General features: G+C 40.4%; 3 protein-coding genes across 3 annotated transcripts in view; all 3 read left to right on the top strand.

The window, feature by feature from the left end:
• LOC118330385 (anoctamin-1) overlaps positions 1-6,210 on the top strand; it is a 9,470-nt gene extending 3,260 nt beyond the window's left edge. The window contains exons 8-19 of the mRNA XM_035664883.1: positions 482-556; positions 1,116-1,317; positions 2,010-2,121; positions 2,206-2,263; positions 2,353-2,453; positions 2,597-2,757; positions 2,851-3,003; positions 3,257-3,309; positions 3,953-4,131; positions 4,388-4,493; positions 4,841-5,417; positions 5,525-6,210. Coding sequence (XP_035520776.1) covers positions 482-556; positions 1,116-1,317; positions 2,010-2,121; positions 2,206-2,263; positions 2,353-2,453; positions 2,597-2,757; positions 2,851-3,003; positions 3,257-3,309; positions 3,953-4,131; positions 4,388-4,493; positions 4,841-5,417; positions 5,525-6,210 — 2,463 coding nt within the window. The remainder of the gene's footprint in view (positions 1-481; positions 557-1,115; positions 1,318-2,009; positions 2,122-2,205; positions 2,264-2,352; positions 2,454-2,596; positions 2,758-2,850; positions 3,004-3,256; positions 3,310-3,952; positions 4,132-4,387; positions 4,494-4,840; positions 5,418-5,524) is intronic.
• A 1,297-nt stretch (positions 6,211-7,507) lies between these two features.
• On the top strand, positions 7,508-13,613 carry cers3b (ceramide synthase 3b). The gene is made up of 12 exons (XM_035664313.1): positions 7,508-7,695; positions 7,946-7,990; positions 9,231-9,404; positions 9,633-9,750; positions 10,479-10,597; positions 10,714-10,771; positions 11,132-11,182; positions 11,270-11,362; positions 11,537-11,665; positions 12,593-12,699; positions 12,784-12,937; positions 13,093-13,613. Exons 3-12 carry the CDS (start codon positions 9,232-9,234, stop codon positions 13,210-13,212), a joined length of 1,122 nt encoding a protein of 373 aa, XP_035520206.1. The 5' UTR covers positions 7,508-7,695; positions 7,946-7,990; position 9,231; the 3' UTR covers positions 13,213-13,613.
• A 125-nt stretch (positions 13,614-13,738) lies between these two features.
• On the top strand, positions 13,739-17,091 carry cfap161 (cilia and flagella associated protein 161). The gene is made up of 8 exons (XM_035664311.1): positions 13,739-14,016; positions 14,917-15,006; positions 15,119-15,336; positions 15,437-15,518; positions 16,085-16,120; positions 16,335-16,457; positions 16,610-16,683; positions 16,788-17,091. Exons 1-8 carry the CDS (start codon positions 13,948-13,950, stop codon positions 16,972-16,974), a joined length of 879 nt encoding a protein of 292 aa, XP_035520204.1. The 5' UTR covers positions 13,739-13,947; the 3' UTR covers positions 16,975-17,091.
• Positions 17,092-18,517: the final 1,426 nt, after the last annotated feature.

Raw genomic sequence — 18,517 nt, 5'->3', positions numbered from 1 at the left:
TGGGGGGGGGGGGGTTACAGGGCTGTTACACTGAGGTGATTTAAACTTGCTTCATAGCAACATAATGCATATCTCACTACTTCAGTTACACAACACTCCGTGAAGGTAAACAACTGTTGCTATACCATCAAATATTATGGCATAATATAGTTATTACAGTCTAACTGTCTGTTTGAGTTTACGTCGGTGCATAAAGAAGAAACCCCCTTCACCCACAGTGGGTGGTTGAGTCCAAAGCTGCTTACCTGCCTGAGATTAGCTCAGATTACTGATGGAGAGAGAAAGGGGAGGAGGGAGAGGAAGAATGGGAGGGGATTTCTGTCCTTTCAGATGGCAAGCATGCACCTGCCAGACAGAAAACACAATGTGTGTGTGCAGGACATGTGCTCAGAGTTACTGCACACATACTTTGCATGCATTACAGCATATGCTGTTTGTTTTTGTTTGTGTACCCAAATAATATGCATGTCTTTCCTGACAGCGAGAGCCAGAGTCCTTGGACATTGAGGATCACCTGTCAGGTTATCTCATCAATGTGTCCACCTTACTACTACTGGTACTGCATTTCTACCCTATTTATATTATCACTTTTTATATTATCACCCTCTGTCTCCTTGTTGATCCTTCTTTGAATCTTATGATGCTTTCTCATCACACAATATTATATGTTTATTGTAATTTATATCAGTATATCAGGCATCCGAAATCAGCAGATTTTTTCCTTCTGTCTTTGTAATATTTGTCAGTTTATCTACATAAATCCTCTATTTTGTGTACATAATTCCCTCACTGTTTCCATATTATATCCATTATTTCTTTACCAATATAGTGTCAACACTAGTGACTCTAAATTAGTACTAGCAACATTTTTTATTGTGTCAATCAATACAGATATTTAAATCTATATTCAACAAAAATTTAAAGAACAGACAGATGAAACAGTAATAAGGAAAAAGAGAAAATGAATCGTTACACAACAAGAAGATAAAGATAAAAATGTATATTTACATGTACCAAATATTATCATAAAGATTGGTAAATTGAACATTTTTCTACACCAGAGTCTTGTCATCTAACATTTAAATGTTGTGGGCATGTGTGTTGTGTGTGTTCAGATCTTTGTAACCTTCTCTGCGGTGTTTGGAGTGGCCGTTTATCGCATCTGCATGTTAAGTGTGTGGTCCATGAACCCTGATCCAGAAGCCAAGGCCAGCGTGAGGATGACCGTCACCACCACAGGCATCATCCTGAACATGCTGGTCGTTCTGGTGTTAGAAGAGGTCTACGGAGCGATTGCTGTGTGGCTGACTGAATTGGGTATTGTACTGAATGCTGTTACAAATTAAAGCATTAAATAGGGAATCTTTAGGACTAATGTTATTGCTGAACAACAGAGAGAGCACAGTGGCATATGTGCAAAACTCTAATACAGGGAATTGCAACAAACCAAATGGGAACTGAAAAGACATGAAATCCATTATTTCAGAACTTTGCAGGAAAGATTAAAATTACATTTTAAATAAAAAACTTAATAACTTTGCTGTTGTCCATTCTAACTTGCAAGAAAGTCATCTTAAGTCAATTGTTGTTTGTTATATTAACTTGGCTATTGTCTTTAACAAAAAAGCTACAGAATAACGTGTTCATTGGTCTTTTGCTGCTATCATAGATACAGACTTTATGATGTAAATGCACTACATAGAGTCTTGTTTTGACTGAGTACTGAGCATTGGTTGAGTTATTGTTGGGCATAGTTTTATGCCCAACAATTTTTTATTTTTTGTACACTGTGTGTTAAGTTGTAGCCAAGTTAATTTTTAATTTGACTGTATGGATTAAAATACAGATATGATTAAATAAACTGTAACATGTACAACACATGTTAGGGTTAGGGTTAGCATGAAAGGCAACTCATTTAGGGAGTGCAAGTTTAGATGAAGGTCACTGACATACCAACATACCATTATGAGGAAGTTTGTCTAACAGTTATTGTGTCTCCTTTCCAATAGAACTTCCTAAGACAAAAGAAGAGTTTGAAGAGAGGCTCATCTTTAAGTCTTTCTTTCTCAAATCCATGAACGCCTTTGCACCTATTTTCTATGTGGCCTTCTTCAAGGGCAGGTGTGTGTCTTTTATAAAGTCTTTCTTTGCTCATTTCCCACCATTGTCTGCTTTATCATGTGACCTGGTCCTCTCCTCATACAGGTTTGCTGGGCGGCCTGGTGATTATGTTTACGTCTTTGGAGACTATCGCATGGAGGAGGTAGGTCCAGTGACACACATTAGTAGTCATTGTTTATGTGTATTTATATGTACAGGAAACGTGCATCTGTGTCTTTTTTTTTTACACAGTGTGCTCCACCAGGCTGCCTCATTGAGCTGTGCATCCAGCTCAGCATGATCATGCTCGGAAAGCAGCTCATCCAAAACAATGTGTTTGAGGTTCTCATACCGTAAGTATATACCATATATATATATATATATATATTTATTATTATTTCACTTCTACAAACACACTTTTCTTGTAAAAATGCTTCACCAAGTTTCTAGTCTGTGCTATCTCTGCTCTCACTCTGTCCTCTGTTTTTTTTTTCAGTAAGCTTAAAAAAATGTACAGAACAATGCAGGAAGAAAAGGGAAAGAAAAGAGCAGCAGGAAATGAGGATAATGAGGAAGAAATGAGACCAAAGCAGCAGTTTGACAAAGATTTCACCCTTGAACCCTTTGAAGGAGTGAGCCCAGAGTACATGGAAATGAGTGAGTCATCCTTTTATCCACTGAGTCACTCGCTACTGCAATCACACAATGTCGTTTTTTTAACTGTGTTCCTGCTTGTATTAATATTTACAGTAATCCAGTACGGGTTCGTGTCTCTGTTCGTGGCCTCCTTCCCGCTGGCGCCAGCTTTTGCTCTGCTCAACAACGTCATTGAGATTCGCCTCGATGCTGCAAAATTTGTCACTGAGATCCGACGGCCTGATGCTGTGAGGTGTAAAGACATAGGTACATATGAGAGCATGTTCACTCTGTCAGTCTGTGTGAATGTGAAATAAAGTATACCTGGAACTTTTAATCACTTTCTTTTCCTTTACTCCACTCTTCCCGTCCATTTTTTGTCTCTTTGTCTCCATGTTTGTCTGTCTGTTACTTTTCTTTACACAAATACACACACAATACACATTCAAACACACACACATACGCATGGACACTCTTCCCTTTCCCTTTTTGTCTCTTTTCATGCACATGCTATCTCCAGGGATTTGGTACAACATTCTCTGTGGAATCAGCAAATTCTCTGTCATTACCAATGTAAGTGTGTGTGAGTGAGTGTGTGTCCACTGTGCCCATAACCTTTGACCTCTGGCAGGATATGTCTTACTTATGTGATGTGCGCAATAGTTTACTTGTACTGTACAGCTCTATGAATTTGCTGTTAAGTGTTTGGAGTGTTTTGTCCTTATCGTGCATTAAAGGTGCCCTGTGGAGCTTTTCTGTAAACAAACACAATTATACATTTTAAAATTCAATTTCACCAAAATGCACTGTGTGTATTGTTTAAATCTAGCGTTTTTTTAAATAATTGAAATGAATCAATTTTGCTACACTTTTTACTTGTTATCTGTCCCTGTCAATCAGGGGAATGGCAGGAATGTGTATCAAAACATTGCTCTAGCACTACGAATGGTTGAAGATCTCACAGGGTAACTCTGTGTCTGAGTCTGCCTAACATTTCTGTGTACAGTGTTGTGTGGTGATGGTAGTGAGCTGTTTTCTGTTCTGTAAAACTGGTGAATTTATAGTTAAAAAATCAATCAGCATACTGAACTCATCATAATAGAGTTCAATTACAGAAAGCTATTTTGAGAAACAACAAAACAAATAATCATGGTCCAAATACAGTAACTGGTTCATGAAGATGTATCATAATACAGTATTGTGTTTGTCTTCTCAGGCATTTGTAATCTCCTTCACATCGGAGTTTGTACCACGAATGGTTTACCAGTACATGTACAGTGTAAATGGCACCATGAACGGCTACACAGAGCATTCACTGTCCTACTTTAATGTCAGCAACTTCCCACCGGGCACTGCGCCTACCACCACCCTCATCACCGGAGTCTCCATGTGCAGGTCAGTGAGACTCTCTTAACCTTGACCTACCTGGATTTCCCTCTAAATCTTTGAGCCCAGCAGCTTAACTCTTACTTTACCCTGAATCTTGTCTAGAGTTTTCCGAAACTTTACAATGTGGCATTTAAAGTAGGGATTTTACTGAGGCAAATCTTTCTTTTTAAGAATTACCAAATTTTTATCAAATCGGAAACCATCATTCATGTTTCTCCAGGTTCCTCCTTGCTAATACTCAAACTGTCTGTGTTTTTTACAGGTATAAGGACTACAGAGACCCGCCATGGGACCCAGATGCCTACACTTTCTCTAAACAGTACTGGTCTGTCCTGGCTGCAAAATTGGCCTTTGTAATATTTTTCCAGGTATATAAATAATATTTACAATTGTGGTTATGTTAATATTGATCTAAAAAGTGGTGTCTGAGCCCCAAAGATTCTGAAATCCATTAGCATTAAACAATTTTCTTTGTTTCTCCGTCAACAAACTATATAGTTTCTTTTTCAAAACCTTGCTATACATTTTCTTGACTATTGTTGGTCTTTACTGCTGGCATGTTGAGTCTGAAGCCAACCTGAAATAGTGTAGTGATAGCGTTTGCAGAGTGTTTTTTTGCACACTGAATTTGTTTGTGGATGTGGATAAGTCACTTCTGGAAATGTAAACAGACATGTAAACAAAAAAAGACATATCCTTGTCTGTGTCCCTGCAGAACCTTGCGATGTTCCTCAGCATGTTGGTTGCCTGGATGATCCCGGACGTACCACGATCTCTGCGTGAACAGCTGAAGAAAGAGAACATGATGCTGATGGAGTTTCTGCTGAATCAGGACCAAGAAGCACGTGTCAAATCTCACGCTCCAAAACGCTCCATGCCGTGCTTCCCGGCCAACATAGACATTGTGGTGGAGGCACCACCGCAAGAAGAGGAGGAGCAGCAAGTGGAGGAGGTGGAGGTGGAGGAAGAAGAAAGGGTGGAGATCAAGCTGGATGAACCCCAAAGGGACAGGGACAGCGATCCAGAGATCGGGAAGTCACTTGAAGAAGTTGAAGAAAATGCGCTGGAAGAGCAAGGAGGTGGAGGAGAAGACGAGGGCGGAGAGGTAGAAGGGGGAGAAAAGGAAAATGATGAAGAAGTGAATGAAGAAAATGGAAAGGATGATAAGGAGCTAGAGGGAGGAGAAGAAAAAGAGGAAGAAGCACAAAAAGAGGAGGAAGAAAAGGAAGTGAAGGCAGACGAGAACTTCACTGTCGATCTGGACTCCTTCATGTCCGAGCTGGGGCTGTTAGGTGAGAAGAGAAAATATAATGTATACTTTCTGTTTTTGGCTTTTGATCTTCAATATGCATTACATGTTTAATCATTTGATTTTTTTTTTCTATTCCTTGTTATGTAGATGAAGAACCCTCATCCAGCACAGCTACAGATGCAGCGCTTCCCCGCTCAGGCTCCAAACAGGAATACCAGAAAGACCAGGAGCCTCCGTCACAGCCATCATCTAAAAGAGGCTCATCTCTGAGTCTGAAGAGCTCCAGGGCAGACATTACAGCCTCAGATATTGACACTAGGCTCTTCTCACTAATTGCTCCTCCTCCCAGAGAGCCAGGCTCAAGGGCCAAGGCCCGCTGCTCCACCCTGCCTTCCCGCCACAAAGGGACTGAGGCTTGCTACAGTCTGCCACGGCCCAGCCACTCCACCAGCCTCACAAGGTTCCAGCAGGCGGCCACACTTACTCCACTGGTTCCTCTGGGAACCTCTGGGAAACACTCCTCTTCATTATCAGCCTCATCCAACCCATTCTCTCCCCCACACACACCGGTGTCACCAACCTCTCCACATCCCACACAGTCCCCATCAGCCCAACAGCCCAAAGGCCCCAGTGAACTATTCATGCTGAAAGGCCCTCCGCCTCAACAGCCTCGCTCCAGGGGCAAAGCCCGGTGCTCCACGCTGCCTGCACGGCAAAGAGCCCCCGGCCCCGAGGAGCCCTCCACCAAGCCTACCCATTCCACCAGCTTTATGAAGCTGGAGGACTGCATCCCTCCTTCCCCCAGTGAACTGAAGCGTAACGCGCCAGTATGAGGAGAGCTGGAGGGCAAGGGAAAGGGCCAGAGGGTGGCAGAGGGAGGAGGAGGACTATCCAGATTAGCCTCCCCTGTCTATGACTGGAGCCTCACCCCTCCGTCTGTCCTCCCTATCTGCATACGTAATACCTGGGGTCTGAAGAGAGACCATCCAGATCAACAGAACGTCCTTTTTTATCCTCTTAATCTTCACAGAGATGTTTATACTACTCAGTGGTTTAGGGCTGGTCTAGACAAGGGGAGTGCTGGACAATCCAGAGAAAAACTGCTCTAAAACTCTCCCTGCCATGCTCGAGGAAAATATCAATGGACTGAACTCTTCTGTTGTTTTTTGTTGATTTGTTTTTTTCCCACTGACACAGCTCCGTAGCCACTGCTCCTCTGTTATTTTCAGTCCCACACATGCAGCAGTGCTGCCTTGTAGACCAGAGGAAAATGGAAATATATACAGCACAGCTAGTATCAACAGTTATGCTTGTAGACCTACTGTTTATTTTTAGAGGTTTTGATATATAAAAACATGTAAAATGATAATAAAAGAAGGACATATTTTTGATATCTGTTTTTCCTGCTGAACTCTAAAGGTCATGGGTTGGTTTGTTGCATTTGTTAACTTTGCTGCATGGGCTTTGACTACAGACAGGAGAGGTGAAAACTGGAAGTATTATATTTATTGCAGTTTATGTTAATTACCGATATTAAGCGTAAATAGGAGACAAATAACATCACATGTCCAGAAGTACCTATTTTCAGATATGGCAAGCTGAACAAACATGAGACGAACAACACAACATGTACAGTATGTATGTCACTAGTAAATCCTCACTGGAAGATGGTGACAGTATCAACACTAAGAGGCCCATTGTCTTGTCTCTGCTGCCTCCCTGTGGCGTCCGGTGGAACACCAAGAAATTATTCCGTGACCTGTATTTTAATATGGATATTCAGTGACGTGTTGTTTTGCTTTTGTATCCCTCTGAAACTTGATATTTAAATGTTCTCCTAAAAAGGATTAAAAAGAAAAATCTTCCACTTGGTCATAAACCAGTAATCTAATCATATTTTCCCAAAAGAAACTGAGCAGAGAAGGAAGTTAATCGTAGCCAAGGTCACTTGATTTGCATTGATATGTTTTATTATTAACCCAGGCAGCCATTAATGCAGAGTGATGTTTCACTGTGTGAAAGTTCCCTTTTCTCCTCTATCCATAACCTGCACTGGCTCCTCCTTCCCCTGCCCCACCAATGAATGGGCCCTTTGTGGGGGCTTCCAAGGGAATTTTTTTGCAGGTGAGGCTACGCCAACAATCGCACACAGTGATGACTTCTGAAGCTTATAGCATTTACAGCTGAAAATGAAAAATGTTTCAACGGCAATTAGGAGTTTCCAGTGCTGAGGTAATCTTAGGTCTTGCTGCAACTACAAGGGTGTAATCACAAGATTAGACAGAGTGGGAGGGAAGGATCCCAGTCTCTCTAACCAGGTGAGCGACCAGACACACAAAAACAACATGCTCACTGGAGCCTCACACACAATGAGGTACATCATACAGATCAGGGAAAGCATAAGCTCATGAATCAATATTTTCCTTCCTTAAAAACATTTCACGCAGTCTTTGAAGAATGGCTCCACAATAGCCAAAAGAGCGAACATATAGGATCTAACGAGGCTGTTATCTGATGTGGATAAGTGCAGTCCACAAACTGTATGAGTAACAGACTGGCTTCACACAGACAGGTCCCTGGAAAACACTACGTCTCACAGTGGGCATACTGAAGGTGAGTGTGTGTGTATGTGTGTGTGTGTGTGTGTGTGTGTATACATGGGCATGTGCATACATTAATGGATGTATCGTGTAACTGACAAAGGACTGAATATAAAAACTTTAAAAGTGAAGACTTTCACACTCACTCTATCTGTATCCACCCTCTGCCTTAGCTTTCCTCTCTTCTGTTGGATTTTATCAAGACATCAGTGCCTTAAGGTACATATGTGTTTTCCCATGCTGACATAGTGATTTATTTTGGGGTTCAAGGACACAGTAATATGAGTTATACTGTATCCTAGTGAATAATTCAACAACTCAGAGCAAATATTTATAATTCTTTTTCTTTAGACAACTTTGGTTGGCCATTTGAAAAGTTGTTTTCTAATTGCTCAAATAACATGTTTTTATCTATACTGTTATGGGCAGAGTCCACAGCTAAAAGGACTTTATCTCTTTGAATTGCTCCTCACCCTTCTTTATCTTTCTTGCCCTTTGATATCTATTATTGTTCTCCATCTCCCACTTTGTTCCTGACTGTCCCCAGAGCAGTTGTCCTATCAGAGACCAGTAGGCGGTCGTGGCAGACAGACAGAAATAAGTCAGAGTTGGGGGTGCTGAGAGAAAGTCAGTCTATGTAATGATGTCATACTAAGTTCTAAATGAGATTACATTAAATAACATTCATGGTTTTTCATTTGATGATTATTAACAGCAATTGTTTTTTTTTTTTACTTTTTGGTCGATAAAAACGGATTAAAGGAAACCAAGGTAAAACCCCTGTCCTGCCATAAATACCAATGTACACATGTAAATCCCAGTAAAAGGACAACATTTTTATGAACTAATGGTTTTCATTATGCCAGATTTTATTTCCAGCGCCTATTGTGAACACAACTAAATTGGCACTGTTGATTCAAGACAAAAAAAGTGGTGTGTTTTTGACTGTGAGTGGATGTGGACCAGAGCCCTATAGTGGCTGTTTCAGCGTGCCAGCCTGTATCCAGTGTTCAGTTTATTCTTTAAAAACTGGTTTGGCTGCCACATAATTGCAGTGAATGTGCACTATTTTGGCCAGCTGACATTGTTTCATTCTATAATTGGAAAAATAAATAGACACACAAATCTTTGATCTAGTCTTAATTGTATTTTGAGTCTTAAAATCAAAGTAAAGTTTTATTAAAGTCAAATGAAAATATTCTACCCGTGTGGTATGACAACATTTCATGGGTGAATCCTATGTTGGCCTGCAGCATGTTGCAGACCGTCACTGAATGGCTGTGGTGGGAGCGTCTGTGGCTGCCAGAAAACGTCTCCTGGTCCGATCTGGAGGACAATGAAGGTCGTGTCTACGCTAAAGCCTCCCAACTTTACGCTGCTCTGCCCTGTGCCCTCTGCATGCTCCTGGTCAGATACCTGTTTGAGAGGTGAGAACAGACAGTACGGTATGTGAGTGCATGTGTGTCCGTGAGTTTAGCAATGCAACCGTCTGGTTTCAGAATACTGGGATTATGTTGCACAAGATGTGAGGAGCAAGTGTTATACATTGACCTCCATAGAATCACTTCTGTTGTGTTTAGAAGGAAGAAACAAAGCCTGTGCTGTGCCAGATCATTTGTTATACAGTTTGTGATGTTGCTTGTGTGCTGTTGCAGGTATCTGGCCGCACCACTGGCTGATGTTTGGGAAATCAGGGACAGGGTACGACTCACAGCAGAACCCAACCCAGTCCTAGAAAACTACTTCTGCAGCCAAGCACGGGTTCCATCAAAGGTCTGTTAAAAGGGGTATTTCACTAAAAAACGAAGGCGATTTGTTGTTCACATGCAGTCATCTTAGTCACCAGATGGTACATAGCACTTTAGGCACAGGATTTTGTGTGGTATTAACAAGAATTAAAGGACCAGTGTGTAGGATTTAGTAGCATCTAGCAGTGAAATCACAGATTGCAACCAACTGAACACCCCTGCAGTCTATATTTGACGACCTGGGAATGAAAATGAGCTGTGAAGTGTGTAGGAGAGACTACGGTGGCAGCCAAACTTGTGAAAACAGGAAAGGCCCTATCTACAGCTAGTGTTTGGTTTGTTCTCTGGGCTACTAGAAACATTGCAGTTCGACATGGGGGACTCCATGAAAAGCAACCTACGGCATCTGTAGATAAAAGCAGCTCATTCTTAGGTAACAAAAGGTGATTATACACTAATGAAAACCTATCTATGAATATTATTATAATTCATTTCTAACAATAGATCTTCCTAAATGTTACCACTAGACTTTAAAGATATTTTCACATACCTGTATACTGCGTCACTTCACTTTTAACTGTGGGTTTTCGTCAAAACAAATGTTTTATCTTTCTGTTTTTTACTGAAATTTGATGGACAATAAGTTACATGTTCTTTTTGCAATGAGTAAAACTTGATGCTGGTGTTTAACTTGTGTAAGAGCGTGTGCCTCCTAGGGTGGAAAACAACTGGATTGTTTCCCTTCTGTCTCAGGCTGATGTGACGTCTCTGTGTAAGAAGACCAGTTGGCCGGAAAGGAGAGTTCAAGTCTGGTTCAGGAGGAGGAGGAACCAGGAGCGCCCAGGGCTTCGCAAGAGGTTCTGCGAGGCCAGGTGTGTGTGTGTGTGTGTGCTTGTGTGTGTGTGTGTGTGTGTGTGGGTGTGATTATACACTGATGTGATAACAATATAAAGTGTAAATATGTGACATTATTCTTGTCTGTCAACAGTTGGAGATGTGTGTTTTATTTTTTTGCATTTGTCTATGGAGTCCTAGCTCTCTATGATGTAAGTAGTTCTGGCCTTTTTCCATGTTTTATCACAGTAACTGTCTCTCATGTCAGCCAGTTTTATTCCATTGCACAACTTGTTTGCTTTGCTGCTCTCCTTATTTTGTCTTTCTCTCTCTACTTCCTTCCATCTGTCTCCCTGTTTGGGTGTACCACATTCACTGTGTGCAGTATGTGAAACTCATCTTTCTTCCTATCTCATGTCTGATTCAGGGTTTTTCTCACACTCACGCAGTCGACATTGCAGACAAATATGCATGAGTTTGTGGCCAACGTTTACCCTTGTCTCTTTTTTCAAGGCTATTCTCTAACACCCCACACACACACTCATCTCCCTCTCTGTTTTTGTTGGCTGTAGAAACCTTGGTTCTATAATCTGAAGGAGGTTTGGGCAGGCTTCCCTAAACAAGTACGTGCTTTTGCCATTGCTATTAGGATGGCTTGTACAATAAGACAGTATGTAATATAATAAACATCTTTACGTGTGTCCATGCAGTCCATGCTGCCATCTCAGTACTGGTATTACCTCTTGGAAATGGGCTTCTACTCTTCTCTGCTCCTCAGCCTCACTTTTGATGTTAAACGCAAGGTGAGTGTGCAGATGTGTGAAATAAAAGGGATGTACTACACTCATTAAAACATTTTGAATATCAATTTTAAAACAAACCTGCATTTACCATTAATTATATAAAGATGCAATAAATTGGGGATGTCCACATGTCATATGCATGCATGTTTACCTGTCATGTGTGTCTGAGTGTAGGACTTCAAAGAGCAGGTGATTCATCACATAGCCACACTGACTCTTCTGAGTTTCTCCTGGATTTCAAACTACATCCGTATTGGGACGCTTGTGATGGCAGTTCATGACTCCGCCGACATACTGCTCGAGGTCAGCGCTGTTTTTATATCAGTGACATGCGCAAGGTAATCAGTGTGATAGCTATTGTCATACTGTAGGTCTGGATGCGGTATTAACAGATAATGGGTTTGCATTGTCTAAATTCTGCAGAAACAGACAAACAATAAGGGTAAAAATGTGGCTTAGTAGTTGTGTCAGTAGTTTGTCACAAAGCCAAGATGTCTGGCTTATTGCTGAAATCGCTGTAGGCAGGTCTCCAATCTGATGACAAAACAATTCTTAACTCTTCCCCCCTCTAACCCACATGTATTGCCCTTTCGCATAAACATTAATTTGAGATTGAACAGCAGTGAACCTGAAGGCAATCGCCTAGCCCCATTGCTAGCATGGCGGCTGTGGCTCAGAGGCAGAGCGGGTCATCCACTAATTGGAAGGTTGTTCGATCCCCAGCTCCTCCCGCCACATGTCGAAATATCCTTGAGCAAGATATGGAACCCCAAATTGCTCCCAATGCATCGGTCTGTGAATGTGTATAAATGTGTTAGTTTCTGTTTGATGGCCTTTGCCATCGCTGAGTGAGAAAGGGTGAATGTGGCACGTAGTGTAAACGTGCTTTGAGTGGTATACATTTATAGTAAATGGAACTTTACAAGTACAGGACCATTTACCAAAAACTTTTTTTTAAAAATGATTTACATTAGCATTTGGGATCACAACTGAGATTACTAAAGTAGTAGGAGGAGGCAGCTGTTTCAATCTTGAATTTCTGTGATTGTTATTATTATTATTATTATGTCAACCTCCTGTATTAGCATAGGAAAAATGTCCTTCTTGTACGGTATTATTACATGATTAAAGCTAAATCTAAATAGCAAACCCGCCTGCAGTGATGTTATGACTATGAACTATCCCTTTTAAACAAAGAACTGAATCTGATTCCCTGTTTTTACCTCACAGGGTGCAAAGGTATTAAACTACGCCAAGTGGCACCGGACTGCTAATGCCATGTTTGTGGTGTTCACGTTTCTCTTTATGCTGACAAGACTTGTCATTTTTCCATTCTGGTAAGTGTGTGTGAAATGGACAGGCGCAGCACGATGAAGATCTTGGTGTAATGTGTGAAGATATAATGTGATAATAATCTACAGGTTGATCCACTGTACATGGGTGTACCCACTGGAGGAGTTTGCTCCCTTCTTTGGCTACTACTTCTTCAATGTGATGTTGCTGGTGCTGCAGATGCTCCACTTCTACTGGGCTGTTCTCATATCACGAATGCTCTACAAGTGTATCTTCAGCAAGGTCAGTTTTCATGTGTTTCTATGTGCATATTCATTTACGTGTAGGATGGAAATGTATGAATACTTAGCCAATTCTGCAGGTTACTTAAGCTTGTTAAGTCTTATTACTCACACTCATTTTCTACCTCTTCTCTGTGACTCATCTTCATCCTGCAGCTGGAAGGTGATGACAGGAGCGATGCAGAGGAGGATGACAGTGACTCACCGATGGAAAGAAACCACAAATCCAGTCACATCAATGGCTCTGGAGCCAGAGGCCGGGCCAATGGCCACTAACGCATACACACAGGCGGAAGCAGAGAAAAAGGAAACTGGACAGCAGACATGTGGACAGATTCAGTCTGAATTACAGCTGTTAGAATCTAATTGCTTATAAGAAATAGTAAATACTCTGATACACAGAGATTATTATTTAAAGGGACTGTGAAGGATTATACGTAAACAGATGTGAAGCTGCGTGGTATCTGGAGTTCCTCAATTCAGAACCTTTCAACTACCTTATTCTTCTCCTAATTAAAAATAGAGGAAGACACCTTTAATATGTTGTTTTTTGCATTTTTTATGTTGTTCTGAATAATTATAATCACAGTAAAAATGATGACGTGAGTCACATGTGTGGATATATGTGCTTCTACCAGTGTGTTTGGTCGGGCACATTAATGCAAAACCAAAGCTACGAGGAAATGTTTTAAATGTGTATTTAAAACTGTATGTGTATGTGTACTTGTGTTTTAATACAAACATATGTGTGTCAGTATTTTTTCATGATCTCGTCCTGCTCATGAGGGGGAACCAGGATGAGCAGACATAATCAAGAGATCTCATTGGCTCTGTACCAGCACGCTCTCTCGCGATAACCAGCGAGAACTGACATAAGACGAGACGTTGGCCCGTCACCATCAGTCACCATAGAAACCAGTACACAAACCATACCTGGGCTACGTTTACCAGCTCAAACACCAAAGGTAGCTTTAAGGTTTTTATCTTATCAGTACACAAAAGGCTATCAGTATGTCTTATGTGAAACCTTATCGCTCAAATAGACTCGGAAACTGGTATGAGGACCAGCGCTTGTATGAGGTTTGTTTCCAAATATATAACTCTCAACGTTTATCTAATTTATTGGCCCTGTTACACGTTAATATAATTATTATTTAACTTTTATGATACACAACAGCTGGCGTCAGCCAACTCACCCATTAGAGCTGAAATGATGGGCCTACTTTTTTTTAATAGGGCCGTGAAGGTGAAACATAAATTCATTTGTTTGCACATGCTTATTATTTATCTTTTTATATTAGATAAATGACAAAAAAAATATTTATAATAACAAACTAACAAGTGAAAAAAGTTTTAATGAAAAAGGAGGGTAGAATGCAACATTTGTCATACTTAGATGACTGTCAATGAGCTAATAATGATAATACAAGGATATTGTTATTCCCTTTAAAGATCAGCTGATGTTTTGAGATTTGCTGACAGTATCATATTCTGTATCTGCTTGTTCCAACTCTTCATTGAAGATATATGTTTACCCTGAGTGAAATATTCAATACCCAAATATTTTTATGGCTGCAGAAAAATAGGAACATTTGAGATGAGTTGTGCATCATTTAATACGTTCCCCTTTAATATTGACATAGTTGTGATCTTTGAAAAACGTTTGGGTCTTCAAATTCAAATTCAAACAGCCTAAGGTTTCAGCAAAGTTTGTCTGCACAGCACGGGTTTGTAATGACTCACCCAGTAACTTGCAAATTGCTAGTTACACATGCGTTAAACAGTAACACAAGGACACAGAAACTCAGAAACTCAGCACGGGCCATTCAGTAACAAAGAGCAGAATGGCAGATGACAAAATATTTTCCATATTTTTTCAAGTTATTTGGGTTTAGAGCTAGAAAAAAAAAAGCCTAACAGTGATGCATTGATATTGTGTTGATAAGTTTTTCTTTAAACTTGGACTTGAACTTTTCCCAGGATGCAAAGAAAGAGTATCTGGAGAAAAAAGAGAGGGGTGAGCTTGCTGGCCAGAAAGTAGACTTCCTCAAACAGCACATTTTGAGACCGGTAAAAACGAGTTTAAGCCAATTAAGAGCAACTATTAACAACAGCAACAATATCACAACGATGACGGGGATGTTAACGATCATGATAATGGTGTTTGCTTGTGTGTGTGTAGGTGGATCTCACTGTGACAAATGATGGAAGACTGCACTTTGGGGACGTTGTGATGTTGGTGAACATGGGAGGAGAAAACAGAGAGAGCAGCGCAGTGAGCATTAACACAGACATTAACGGTTTGACGAAGAGTCCTTCGCCTGGCATTCAAGCCCCATGTGGGATCAGTGCAGGAAGAACTATTCAGGCCTGCACACGCACTGCCTTCATCATTACCAGGTACACACACACACAGCACACTTTTCATCAACGTACACCTCAACACGTATATTAACTGTCCCAGATGTGTACACCTGTAACACTGCTTGTGTGACTGCAGTGTAGACGGCAGTCCTGAAGGATCGACTCTGCATTTTGAGCAAAGTTTTGCCCTGAAAACAACAAGTGGCTTTGCCAGTGGAGTAAGTGAACTAACAAACACACACACATATAATTAAGTACTTTATTTAACACTCCAGCGGCTTTACACGTGGAGTTCAGCGTGTGTCTCACGAGGAGTTCTACACAGCATGCAAAAACAGTTGTGTAACGTCCTCTCTGGCATTGAGGGGCGTCTAAGAAAATAACCCTGATGATGGGTTATTGTGGAAGGAAGTTCTCTCAGTTTGACTTGGAGAGTTCGAAGTTTTTACAGAAAGCTTGTGTTACAAACCGGGGGAGTGAAGTTCAAAAGAGGGTAAATTCCCGGCAGGGCAGGTTTAATGAAAGATGCAAAAAAAAGTCAGGAAATCTTCACCTTCTTTGCTATTTCATTCTTTTTTGTAGTCTGTCTGAGTACCCAGACGTTATGGAAGTGAAATATTAAACTAATGGATTACACCTTTAATATTTAATGCCGTTTCTTCGTGGCTGAGATACGTAAATGTCATGTCATTATTCATGTTTAATCCAAATTGAACGTGGTTCACTTTGCTTTTTGCATATCACTTTGTGTGTTTACATGTTTTCTCTTCCTTTCTTTCCTCAGTTATACTTGACGAGTGACCTGCAAACTTTTCACAAGGTAGATCAAGTCATACCATTAATTATTTATTGAAAAGCATCAAGGAGAATGCATTATACTGAAAAACAACCAGCTGTGATGGGACGTTAAACAAAGCAGAAACGCAGAAAGCTTACACGCACGCTTAAAGTCAAACGAAGACTGCAGATGTCTGTCCTGTTCACTAGATTTTTCTCCTATTGTCAATATCATATTATTTTTATTTCATTCAAAGAGTGCAAAGAAGTCCTTCCTACAAGAAGTGAACTTAGAGGACGGTGGGTGCTTTCTGTCATGGTGGAAGATAATGCACTTTGACCCTCAGGAGAGGCTTGAATATGAGGGTCATCCTGTTCCTGTAAGTCTCTCCTGTACCTTCATGGTTAATTATTCACCTGTCTCAACATTAGCATTTTCTGTTGTTTGAATCTAAAAACTGTATGCAGAATGATTTGTGTTTCTTGTACTTCCTAACATGCAATTGTTAATAGTCTTTGTTTTTTTTTACAGGCGAATGTGAAGGTGCTGATCATACACTGCAAGACAAACCAGGCTCTCGCTGTCCTGGGTGATAAAGTCTTGTGGTAGGCTATTTTTTATTTTCTTTTTAGCAAGTGGACATATATATAATGGCAGCTAAAAGTCATGTTATGCTGTCGTTCTGTGGCTAACAGCTGTGTCCCTGCAGGACTACATATGGCAAAGAGTATGAGGTGACTGCCCACACCTTCTTAGACTCCCATAAAGCTGAGCAGGACAATAACCACTGGATACTGTGCACCGCCGACCCTGCAGGAAACGGCCTTGTACTTTTCAACCACCCACAGTCAGCGGCTGACAAGGAGGAGCTCACACAAGCAAACCCTGGCATCTAAATCTAACACGTTCCACTCTCATAACTACTTAATGTTAACAAATAAGACCACATGATGATGTGGTATCTATCTAACTATTAAACATTTTACAAAATAAATGTTTTTGTTTTTTCCCTGTTTGGGACACTGAGTTTTTTTTTCTTGTGCAAATAGATTCCAGGCTGCACTACAAACCTGGAGTGTTAAAGTTATATGATACACAATAGCTTGCCAAGCCACTGGGAGGCTGTGTAGAAAGAAGCATTTGATATGTTTCTTCAAACAACGGAGGGATACACTCCCATTGTTCTATTTAGGCAATAACAACATTTGGCCACTTTCCCACGCATTTGGGATTTCCCCTGAAAGAAATTAGATATTGATTGGATAAGGAAATTAAATATGGGCTCTGGCGTGAAAGCTTTGCTATTGAAATCAAGAAAAAAAAAACTAAACATTCCTCAACCGACTGAAAAAATGCAGTCCTTTCACATTTTTAGCAAGTTAAAAAAACAAGAAAGCGAGAAAGGATAAAAAGTTTAAAGTCAGTTTTATTATTGTCCTGAGGTAGGATAATTAATGATATTTCAACTTTATGCATCTTGAACCATTCATGACAGTGTATGTAAAACTACAGGGGCATGAGATTGGTACACTAACATTTAGGAGGACTTATTGGACTCTCTAGATAGGGCTGTTTTTCACGCCTTTCGTGGCTGCTGTAGTTTCTCCCTCACGCTTTGAAAGGGAGGGTTCACACTCAGCCTTTAAAGGACCAGTGCGTAGTGGAACTTAGTGGCATCCAGCAGTGAAGTTTAAGATTGCAACTAACTGAACACCGCTCGCGTCTGTGGACTTTTAAGGTTTAAGATATGTTTGTTGTTAACTGCTTGTGGTCCCATTGCTGTCTTTCTCACTCAGACCTTGAATAATGGTGTATTTAAGTGACTAGTTTGAAATAAGGACAAATCAAATGAATATGAATACATAAATGCATTTTAAAATTTTTAAACTTGTGGCCATAGTGTTACAGTTACAGTTACAGTCGTGCTTTACAGGACTATTGTGTAGGATTTAGTGGCATCTAGCGGTGAAGTTTCAATCTGCAGCCATATACAGCTCAGCATGGAGGAGAAACTATGGTGGCTGTAAAACTCATGAGAAACACAAAAGACCCTGTCTAGAGTCAGTGTTTGTCCGTTCTGGGCTANNAACATGGCGGCCTCTGTGGAAGAGGACCCGCTCCCTCTGTAGATAAAAACATTCTAATGTAATGAAAATACAATGAAATCTTATTTTCAGGCGATTATACACTAATGAAAACATACCTATGAATATTATACTCCATTTCTATCAATAGATCCTCCTAAATATTACCAGTGGACCTTTAATGTGCAAATTATATTTAATGTGAATGATGTGTAAATTTGAAATCATTATAAATATACTATATTATATAAGATAAGATAGAGAAAGAAATGAACTCACTCCAGATACAACACAACACAGCAGATAAGAAAATAAACATAATATATGATATAAGATAATACAAATAGAATAAGAG

This window comes from Morone saxatilis, unplaced genomic scaffold (assembly GCF_004916995.1).
Source record: "Morone saxatilis isolate NCDOM2014 unplaced genomic scaffold, NCSU_SB_2.0 Contig2, whole genome shotgun sequence".
NCBI classification, from domain to species: domain Eukaryota; kingdom Metazoa; phylum Chordata; class Actinopteri; family Moronidae; genus Morone; species Morone saxatilis.
This window is presented reverse-complemented; position numbering and strand designations above follow the sequence as displayed.